Genomic DNA, 11,456 nt, shown 5'->3' with positions numbered 1-11,456 from the left:
TAGGCATGTGATCACAGGAAAGTCAGTTGTTTGCCTTAGTTTCCTCAGTTGTAAAATTCAGATTCTGTTGCTACCTCAGGGTGGTTGAGTGTTTAGCATAATGCCCAGCACACAGGAGGTGCTATATACAAGCTAGTTGACTGTGACTAACTTAGCAGTGGAATCTCCAATTCAAAGGTTATAAACATTTTAGTCACTTTCTAAGCATAATTCCAAACTGCTTTCTAGAACTGAATTATGTAATAGTTCAATCAACATTGATTACTCCCATCTTTTAACCTCATCACCAATCTGCTAAGTGTAAGAATCCTCACTGTTGTTTTGACTTGCATTTCCTTTATTATTGATTTGGGCACAATCTCACATGCTTATTCATTTGGGAACTATTTTATGCCTTTTTTTTTTTTTTCTGATTAGTCACATAGGATGACTTAATGAAGGGGAGAAGTTATATTCAGAAATGAAGAGAATATAGAAATACTTTTTTAAAGATTAAAAAACCTCTTCTCTCCAAAAACTCAGATTGATTAGACAGTTGTCTTGATCACATTCCCCTTCCCACTATTTAAAAAATGTAATCCATAAAGTCATTTCCAGTCATTCCTGCTGGGTACACTCTAAGGCTCCAGGGCCTTTTCCATTTGACTTGCAACTTAAACCTTCCACATGTTGTCTTTCCCATTAGAGTAGGGGCCCCTTGAGAACAGGAACTCTTCTTTTGTCTCCACAGTTCTCAGCAGTGTTTTGCATATAGTAAGCACTTTAATGCCTTATACACTCTCATTTCAACTTTCTTTCTTCCATTAAAATCTCCCTTGTGACAAAGGAGAACAGGCAAAACTCTACTGAAATAGTTCCTGGGCCTGGCAAAACTATGAAGTGTTACCTACCTATAAAGCTCCCTCTCCACTAGAGAAGGAAATAAGGATTCATTCTTTGTCTTTCAGGACAAAGAATGATGATTGCTCAGCAGCCTTTTAAAGTTATTTCTTTCCCTATACTTTTACCTCACTCATAGCTTGGACCCTCCAAAGGCAAAGGCAGGGAGAATGGTAGTATTTTCTTTGATTCATCATGTCCCTGAGGAGAATGAACTCTGTATGACCTGAGTAAGCCTTGTAAAATTATGTAAAATCACCAAAAAATGTCTCCTTTGAGCTACAAACTCAAATGGCCTTGCATCCTCTCAGAGCAAGATAAGCTTTCTTGGGGGGAAGTCACAACTCCAGGCAAGATTTCACATTCACTTGAGGCTTCCTTTAGACTCATACATAATATGGGTTTTCAAAAAATGGCTTTTTGCAAATCACTTCTTCCTTGAGAATGATATGCTGCCAAGAGAATTGCTCTTGGTGTCTCTTTAACAATAAAGCTTTTCACCACAGCCTCTGGAAGAACCCCACCCATACCTGCCTAACCTCTTCATTAGTACTCTCATCATCCTCACAAAGAATTTACTCTAGGAAATCTCCAAATATGTTTTAAGTCTGGGTTTTTGCAGATGTGAGCAACAAAGTCCCCAGGTCTCCATAAGCAGTAAAAGAAATAAAATTCATACTGGGTAAAAGACAGTGTACTTATTTGACAGAAAATGCAAGTGGTACAAAAACTTAGGAACCCATCAACAATGTATACGGATAACTTTTCTTGGCTTCTCTTAAAAGTTAATAAATTTGACATTCTAATGGAATCCCTGTTTTCTCACATCTTACACAGTACCTCTCATATTTGTTAGAAGCAATCCGTTTAGATTTCCCCTGTGAAAAGTAAAAACACACTTTCACTCAACTATTATTGTCCTAATGATTCATAGTAATAATAGGAAACAAAATCCAGGCTTTCAATTCCTCTCTATGATGGTTTTCTGATTAGTTACTGATCTTTTACTTTTATTATATGGGACATTCTTTTCTATCTACAGGAAGTACAATATTCAGTAACTCCCCTTCCTTAAAATGTCAGATCACTAAACTCTTGAATGTGAACTACTCAGGAGGCAACCTCCAAAGCTGGAAATGACCCCATAATTCTTCCCTCATCTCAAAACCTAGTTTCTGTGATCATACTGGCTAGAAAATGTAGATTCTCCTTCCACAAAGATTGGACTTCAGAAACATTGCCTGTGAATTTGCCTCTCGAGTCATGGGGGCAAACATATGTCTGCTTCTGTTGTGTGTTTCTAGAGGAAATCTTAATATCCCACCAATTCCTCAGCCTTTGAACGTCCGCTGAACTGAGAGGCTGCCACCTCTTGGGATGAGACAGGAATGGTCAGGTAGTGCCTGAGATCCTCAAACTCAAATTGGGTCACTTGGATTCATCAAGCACATTCAGGTCACTATAAGCTTCTTCACAAAGGAACTTTACCTGCTTCTGGAGAGGAGAACAAGGGAGAAGTCCCCCATCTGTTAAATAAGGATATTGGACGCAATCTCTGAGAATTTTTCAGGTTCTAATGTTTTAGATTGGATTCTTAGCTTCACTCCCATTCTGTTTCTTTGTTTTACTTTCCAGAGTTCCTGAGTTGTGGTAAATAAAAGAGGTCTAATTAAGACCACTTGATTGCTTAATAACTTCTCCCAGTTCTCATCCTTCTCAATTCTTCTAATGTTCCTCACAACATCCAAAAAACATCTCTTTCTTGAAAATTTTTCTTCCCTAGATATCTACATATCTACTCCAAGTTCTTCTTAGAAGAATGCCAAGTAAAGGGGAACAGCCACACATTTCAAAACAATTAACCTACAAACATTTCTTCAGGGAAAAAATACTAGCAACTTATGTGGGGTGCCACACCAGGAACAGTGCAATAGGAATTACTTGCTTGTTAGCAACTTTTAATATAAAAAGATTTCTCTAAAGTGGATAATCTATTATACACAATTCTCTTTCCTCCTTATTTAATAAATAGGGAGGGTTATTAAGAGGGGTATCTCTGGTATGAATTCTCTGATGTTTGGTAAGCTGGGTCCTCCGAAGAAATGTTTTCCCACATTCATTGCATTTATAGGGCTTTTCTCCTGTATGAATTTTTTGGTGTTGAATAAAGCTTGACCAACCTCGGAAGGCTTTTCCGCATTCTTTACACACATAGGGCTTCTCTCCAGTGTGAATTCTCTGATGATTAATAATGTCTGAACTTCGACCAAAAGTTTTCCCACATTCATTACATTCATAAGGTTTCTCACCAGTATGAATCCTCTGATGAGTTATAAAACCTGAACATCGACTGAATGTTTTACCACATTCCTTACATTCATATGGTTTTTCTCCAGTGTGGATTCGCTCATGTTCAACAAGTAACGAAAATTGATTAAAAGCTTTGCCACATTCACTACATTCATAAGGCTTCTCTCCAGTATGAATTCTTTTATGACGTATAAGATTTGAACCCTGGCTGAAGGCTTTCCCACAGTCACTGCATTTATAGGGTTTCTCTCCACTATGAATTCTCTGATGTCTAACTACATGTGAGCTGTGAATAAAAGCTTTCCCACAATCACTACATTCATAAGGTTTCTCTCCAGAATGGATCCTATGATGTTTAATAACATCTGAGCTCTGGCTGAAGGTTTTCCCACATTCTCCACATTCATAGGGCTTTTCTACAGTATGAAATCTTTGATGTTTAATAACATCTGAATAACATTTGAAGCTTTTATGACAGGTATTACATTTATGAAGTTGCCTTGCAGTGCTTTGTGTATATGTTTCTGGATTTGAGATGACATCAAAGTCTTTCTCCCCCTTAGGAGCTTTCTTGTCAAAAACTGTTTCAATCAAGGAATCTTTTTGTATCTCTCTACTCTCCTCACTTCTGCAAGATTCATAACATTCCAGTCGCTGGGGGATATCTTTTAGGAACTGGTCATCACTGGATAGGATTCTCTTTCAGGAACTGTCATAGTATGGAATTCACTCTTCTTAGTACAATCTGAAAGAAAGAAGCAAAAAAAAAAAAAAAATTACCACAAATGGCATCAGATTTCTGCAGAGAAAAAATAGGTTTGATAAAAGCCACTGGATACAATATTGAAGATAACTCATGTTTACAAAATGCTTTTTTGCATAGCCAGAATGCATATCCTTATTCCTACTTTATGGATAAAGCATAAAGTGTAATTTACCTTAGTGAAATAAGCCAAATAAAATGTATATAACAATGTAAATGGAAAGAACAAAAAAAAAAGTGGCTGTTCTGAGTTGAGACAAACATGCAAAAATGTACCTCCTTCCCTCCCTCCTCTCTTTGCGGAAGGGGGACTATAGATATGGAATATATTGTCAGACTCAATGGAGTGAATTATTTTTGCTACACTGATTTTCCCCCTTTCATTGTTATGAGGGATATCCCCTTAGGTAGGGGAAGGAGAAGGGAAAGTTTTGAAAGTAAAAATGATGGTTAAAATAACTAAAGATAACACAAATTTAAAAATATATAGTGACTTGCCCATGGCCATTCATCTGGCACCAGAGCTGGAACACGATCTACATCTCCTTATCTGAAGCGTAACATTCCTCCTACTATACCATGCAAGGCACTATACAAATGAAGACAATGTTATTATTAAAGTAAAATCCATTGTAGTCAGGGAAGACAAAGCTCCATATCCCCAAAAAGAATGAACTATGAATTTGGGGACAAGGTCAAGAAATTAAATTTAAATCCTCTTAAAATGATCTTAGCAAAAATCAAAATAGAATGGATGCGTCAGGTGCTACCTCTCCTTCATAAAATGTTCTTTGATGTGTAACACCTCTCCTGCTTCAATTGCTATACCACAGTTCTCTTTTATTGTCCTGGCTCAGTTTCCCTAATTATCCTGACTCAGTTTCCCTAAATTGTCCTGTCTCAGTTTCCCTAATTGTTCTGCCTCAGTTTATAATTGTGCTGCTCAATCCTGCAAAACCTCCCCTCCCTCTTAATCATCAGAATATTAGATAAGGATAAAAAAATCTTATATTTTAGAATATCAGAATGCCTCTCCCCATCCCAAGCTATCAGAATATCAGGTACCGTCTTATCAAGATGCCTCTCCCCATCTCCAGGGTGTCTTCTTCCATTATGTCATCCCCCTCTCCGGAAGCTCACCCTACCCTGTCAGAGGTTCCTGATCTTAGCACCCTGACTCCACCCCTGCCTCAGTCTACCCCGAGTCTGAGCCACATGTGTATATGTCATTGAGAACTCACACTGTTTGCTGGATTCTTGGAGACTATAGTCTCATTCATCCCTGGGACCAAACCATGGAGCCGTTGGTCTCAGTAAATCTCTCCCTTTCAAATAAATTATTAAATACTCTTTAATCTCTCTTACCTCACTTTCTCTGGCATTACACAACTAACAATCTTTCCTTCCTCAAACTACACATAGTACTTTATGCATCTTTCTCATGCTCTTTCTCCAAAAACAGACAATTCCTTTGCCTACTTTACTCAACCTTGCCATCCAAAAGTCCCCACCAAATGCTTCTTAACCCTTCCACTGTGCCCTTTGGAATGTCTATTCCATTGGCAACAAATGTTTTCATCTTAAATCTTTTCCTCCCTCATTCCTTTAATCTTTTTGAAATCACCCAAACACCCACAAAATCCTGAATCCCCTCCTCCACACCACCTGCAATAAACTCTAGTGGCTCCCTATCACCTCTAAGCTCAAATACAAAACTCCAGCATTCAAAGCCTTTCATAATCTAGCCTTTTCTTATCTTTCCAGTCTTCTCACACTTCATGTATTCATTGATCCAGTGATGCTGGTTTCTTGGCTATTTCAAAAACAAGACACTCCATCTCTTGGCTCCAGACATTTTCTTTAGTCATTCCTCCATGCTTGGAATACTCTCCCTCTTTATCTTCATCTAACAAGTTTCTCTAGCTTCCTTTAAGTCCCAACTAAAATCTCATCTTTTACAAAAGCCTTTCCCAATCTCTCTTTACAATGCCTTTCTTCTTTTAATTTTTTTCTATTTATCATATATAGCTTGTTTGTACATAGTTGTCTACTTACTTCTAACTTGTTTGTATTTAGTTTACTTATTTCACTCTTTAGTTTATGAGATCCCCGAGAAGCAGACTGTCTTTTGGTTCTTTTTATAGCTTCAGAGCTTAGTATAGTACCTGGCACATTGCAGGCATTTAATAATATTAAATGACTGATGATGCTGCTTCCCTGGACATCCTTTGCACTCTTAATTCCCCTCAGCTCACTGATTGAGAAAAGGAATTGGAATTCTTTGCTTCCCACTTCCTCTTCCAGGTTCTTCCCCTACCTCTACCACCCAGAATTTCTTCTTTGAGTTGCATACAACCCATATCTTCCATCCAATCAAAATTCTGATAGCTAATGTTTAGAGATCTTCAGGTTACTCCTTCTCAAAGATTTCAGTTGCTGACCCAGTAACAGGGAAGTTTATGAGAGAAGCATTTAGGAGAAAGAAATGGACATATTCTGTCCATTCTGGATACGTTGAGTTTAAAAGGTCTACTGGACATCCAGTGTGAGATGGTTGTAAAGCAGTTGAATATATGAGACTAGAGGTCAACAGAGATGATAACATAGGATAATTAGTTTTGAGACTCATCATCATAGTGATAATTAAACCCATGGGAGGTGGATGAGATCACTATGTAAAATATAAAAAGAGAAAAGGTAAAATGTTGTAGTACTCTCATGATTAGAAAGCTTGATACAGTAAAGAAGACTGAGAAGGAGTGGTCTAATAGGTAAGACAAGAACTAAGAATAGTATTCTAAAAATCTAGATAAAAGAGAATGATCTGCCAGTGCCAAAAGCTGCTGAAAGGTTTAAGAATGAGAATTCAGAAAGGTTAAGAATGAGAATTCAGAAAGGGCATGAATTTGGCACTTAGTTTTTTGATATATATTAAATGTTTGCTTATTGTCTTTCCCTTGAGATTGTGAACTCCACCAGGGTGGACATTGCCTTCTGTCTTTTTGTATACCCAACATATAAGACAGTGACATATAGGAGAGGTTTAATAAATACTAGCTGACTGCCAGAATTTGGACAAGCCATTTAACTTCCATAGGCTTCAGTTTCCTTATCTACAAAATCAAGGAGTTATTTCCAGATGGTGCCTGAAGTCTCTTCTAAATCTTGACTGGTGTCTTCTGGGTTTCAGTATCCCAGATTCTATGAGGGATCTAGAGCAGATTGCTTCTAAGGATGCTTTGTAGAGGGCTGAAATGTTGCACTGAGGTCGGTTCAAGGTCTTAGGGCTAATTACTGATTGAACAATACTCTATGGGCACATGCTTGGAAAATGGTTCTTCCCACTATCCTGTGCTGGCTCAATGATTGGTGTATACAGAGGATTGTAGGAGGAACTGGGGGTAGAGTAAGACGAGCCAGAGTCACTTTTTGTGGTAGATGAGGAAGAAGGCAGTCGCAGGGATTCTCCTTCCATCCTGTCACATTGACCCCTAAAGACCAAGAATAAAGACTAAGGACTTTTGCTTATCCTGACTCTGACTGATTCTGGGTTGTCTGGGGTGCTAGCGTGGTCGTCACAATGCTTGAAGCCCACCATTCTGGGATTCGAGATGTTTTCCAAAGAGAAATATGGCGCGTTCTCTCAATTTCCTAATCTGCCCTAAAAATAACCTTAAGCCACATTAAGATATTCCAAAATTCGACAGTTAGGAAAGCAGTCACAGGATTCCTGAACAGGCTCAAGAACGGTTTGCTGTTTGATGTCCTCGGGTTAAGTTACTCTATTGAGTATGGATTTATAACAAAAGAAAACTCAGTCTCAGTACTTCATGGGAACTACAGGGTAAAAAAAGGCAGATTCTGTATCACAGTCATAGACAACAGGACAGACAACAGTCTTCTTTACTGTATAAAACTTTCTAATCATGAGAGTACAACAATATAACTAAAACATTACTAGAAAGAAAGTGGGTCTTAGCTTTCTGCCAAATAGGATGGGCTTGCATAGAGAAATAGATTCATTTTATAGATAAGGCAGCAGATCCAGAAAGGTTGAGTGACTTGCCCAACCAGAGTCAGAGTTTGAACTCAGATCCTCTGACTCCCATTTTCATATTCTTTCTGCTCTGCCAAACAAAAGTGGGAATTGTCTGAGGGCTTAGACATAGAAAACACTAGAATATTTGATCACAAGATAAATGACAGCTGAATATCTTTGATAACATTTTTCTGGGTCCTTATTTCTTCTTTCAGGGATGCCTCTATTTTTCATCCTTTTTGATATTTTTGCTTCCTTTGAACTATCAAATATTGCTCTCTTCAAACTCTGGCTTCAATGATGTTTTCATCTTTCTTGACCTCTCTGATTTGAGTAGAAACTTTAACACAATTAGTATTAAAAAACATAACAGCTACCTCTCCCTCAACAGACTAGTGCCTCTGAGTACTGGATTCAGGGGGGTGAGGGGGAGGGCGGGGAAATACAGGGGTAGATAGGAAAGTCCCAACTCTGCAGATGCTGGCAGTCTGGGGGTAGTCTTTCCCTAAAGTTATTTCCATCCCACAGAGATTTTTATTTTCCACTTTCCTTAAGTTAACATTATGATATGAATTTTCTGATGTTGAATGAGATGAGAACTCAATCTGAAGGCATTCCCAAATTCTGTGCACTCAAAGGGCTTCTGTCCAGTGTGAATTCTCTGTCAAAAAAAAAAAAAAAAAAGCCTGACTTGCCCTGAAGGCTTCCCCACATTCTCAGTTAAGCAAACCTAACCAATGTATAGGCTTCCTCAACTGGGAGATCTCTATAATGAAATCCCAGGGCCAGACTCCATTCCTATTTCACCTCTACATCTAGAAAAGCCTTCGCTGACCTCCCTTTATCTACTCCTTTCTTAATTATTCTTTAAATGTCAATTCAAAAGTAACTTCTTCCATAGAATCCTCCCTGATCCTCCAGTTGGTTATAAACAGAATCAAGCACCATTTTGTTCTGATTCTCTAATGTATCATCATGTGCTGCTGATAAACATGAGAGGCAGTGTTGCCTAGTGAGGGCCTAAGCCAGTGGCTAGAAGGCAGCCCTGGAGGTAGGATGGTCCAGGCCCAGGTCTGCTTCTGATGCCCCAGGATCAGGAGTTAACCTTGCTTCCCTTTGTAATCTCATGTATTTTATTCATGCTTCAAAAAGCACTACTTGGAGGGAGGAGGAGGGTGATTCTGCTTGACATTGCTGAGGTCCCAGAACCTCCAAGACATCGGGATGGCTTCTCCGCTTCCTACAGTCTAGGATCTGAGAAGCCGAAGGGGCTAGGGAAGACATTCATCATGGAATCCCTCATAAGACAGGAACACTGACGTCCTGTCTAAAGTCACACACGTGGTAAGCCTGGATCATACAGGTCCCTGGGATCAGATGGTTGTCTTCTGCAGGGCGGCAACCTCCATGATGATGATGATGATGATGAGAGCCCGAGGTGTGTGGCCTTTATCTCATTGAGAAATGGGAAATTACAAGGCACTTGAGTAAATGCACGGAGGCATGGGCAGAAGCTATTACCAGTAAGTTGAACTATCATTAATTTTTGACATTTCCTGACTTTTCTAGCTAAAGCAACCCTTCCTCACCACCCACGTTCCGCACACAGTGCAGTCAGGCAACAAGCTTTTATCGGGCCCCTTCAGCGTACCAAACGCTTAATCTGCGCTGACGATACAAAGCTCGGACGTGGACCCTCATACCCAAACCTTTGACTCTGTCGTTGCGCGTACACGCACAAAGCACGTGACAAACCATGTTGCCTGTAATGCGCAAGCGCGCATAGACGCCCCGCTAGCCTTCCCAGGACGCAAACGCGCTCCCAGAGCAAGACCCACTCCACCCCCCAATCCCTCCTCTAGGAGCGCGCGCACAGTCTGGAGGCCCGAGCCAGGAAGAGCGCCCTCCGTCTCTCCCTGACGCAGCTGCGGCAGCGCGCGCAACCCCCAGAGCCTGGGGCAGTGTCCACCGCGCGGGCTTACCCGAAGCTCCGAGCAACACACGTAGATTCCCTACGTGTTCTCAAGCTCCGAACGGCGCACACATCACACACACAGCCTGAGCAGTGTTCCGGGCAGGAAGTACTCCTCGACCTCTAGTCCGACGTTATCCCCTCGGCACTTCCGGTGACACTCTAGGCACCCGGGAGGGCTAGTCCTGCGCTTTGCGTCCGCCGGAAGAGGAAAGGGAAGGGAAAGGAAGAAAGAAGGCTAGAATCCTTTGCCAGGGCTATGCAAATATGCTCTCATTCAGTCTCCGCCTCAGATTTCAGTTTGACAAAAGAGGAAACTGGCCGGCAGAGGAGAAGGGAACTCAAGCTGGGTCACCCAGCCAAGGAGTTGTCTGAGGACTGCTCTGTCTGACTCAGTGTCAGAACTCGGATCTCCCGGGCTCCGCCCCGGCCACTAAATATTAGTTAATACCTTTCCCTCCCTCTTTGCTGATTTCGCACTTGTCCCTAAACTGTCAGCTCCGTTACCCATATCTGTGTTTGTGGTGAATTCTGCACTGCCTCCATTAAAAGTTCCTTTAAAAGTTAAAAATGTTTCTAATTTTTCACTTTTTCCTTTAGATGGTTATGAATCTTTTAGTAGATTTTTTCTATTTGCTCATCGTCCCCCGTCTCTGTCTTGTTTATCTGTTAAGTGAGAAGGCACTGGACTGATCTTGCAATTGCAATCTCTTTCAGCTAGCGCCAAGATTTATCATGGGGTGAGTATAGGCCAGTCCCTTCAACTCAGCCAAATTCTGTTTCAAAGAATGGGCCTAAATACTGAAGATGACCTACCAAACAGTTGTGATGAGCACATAATTTTTTAATAAACCTTAAAAAGCTGAGGAAATGTGAATTAAATAAATATTGCACACAAGAGCCTTAAAAATGACATGAAGTAGAGATATTAATTCAGTCTCAGAAAATGAAATTGAACAAGCCAGCTGGTTGGTTTCCTTGCTCCCTCTTTTCCCCTTCTAATCCATTCTCCACTAGTTGTAAAATCCAGATCCAATCATATCACATTCCACTCCTCCCCTTTAATAAACTCCATTGGCTCCCCCTAATCTACTGTATCAAACATAAAACCCTCTCTTTAATTGTCAAAGTTCTTCATAAATCAATGCTTTGGAGGCTGTGAACATTTTACTTCTCTAATATTCTAAGTGTGAGTTTAGGATATGTGGAATTTCGTGATTTTGTTATTCCATCAAGATTTTTAGAGATGTTGCTGTCTATGAATTCATTTACCAAATCCTGCTACTAAGGAAAAATAAATCACAATATTAGCCAAAACCAACCAACTAAACAAACAAAAAACGAAAGTCCTTCATAATCTGGCCCCTTTCTATCTTTCCAGTCTTCTTACACCTTATTCTCCTCTATGTATTTTGATCCAGTAATATTCATCTTACAAGTCCTCATAAAGTTTCCTTACTATTTTTATTAGCTTTCCTACATGCCTGGAGTGT

The 11,456-nt window shown here is 40.0% G+C and overlaps 1 protein-coding gene across 1 annotated transcript; it reads right to left on the bottom strand.

The window, feature by feature from the left end:
* Positions 1 to 316: 316 nt before the first annotated feature.
* On the bottom strand, positions 317 to 3,891 carry LOC127547888 (zinc finger protein OZF-like; the record flags this gene model as incomplete). Its single annotated transcript, XM_051974985.1, has 1 exon — positions 317 to 3,891. A coding segment is annotated over one exon (1,035 nt), but the record flags the coding sequence as incomplete, so codon positions are not given.
* Positions 3,892 to 11,456: the final 7,565 nt, after the last annotated feature.

Source organism: Antechinus flavipes, chromosome 1, assembly GCF_016432865.1.
Source record: "Antechinus flavipes isolate AdamAnt ecotype Samford, QLD, Australia chromosome 1, AdamAnt_v2, whole genome shotgun sequence".
In the NCBI taxonomy this organism is placed as follows: domain Eukaryota; kingdom Metazoa; phylum Chordata; class Mammalia; order Dasyuromorphia; family Dasyuridae; genus Antechinus; species Antechinus flavipes.
Note: the sequence above shows the minus strand (reverse complement) of the source record. Positions and strands in the feature narration are given on the sequence as shown.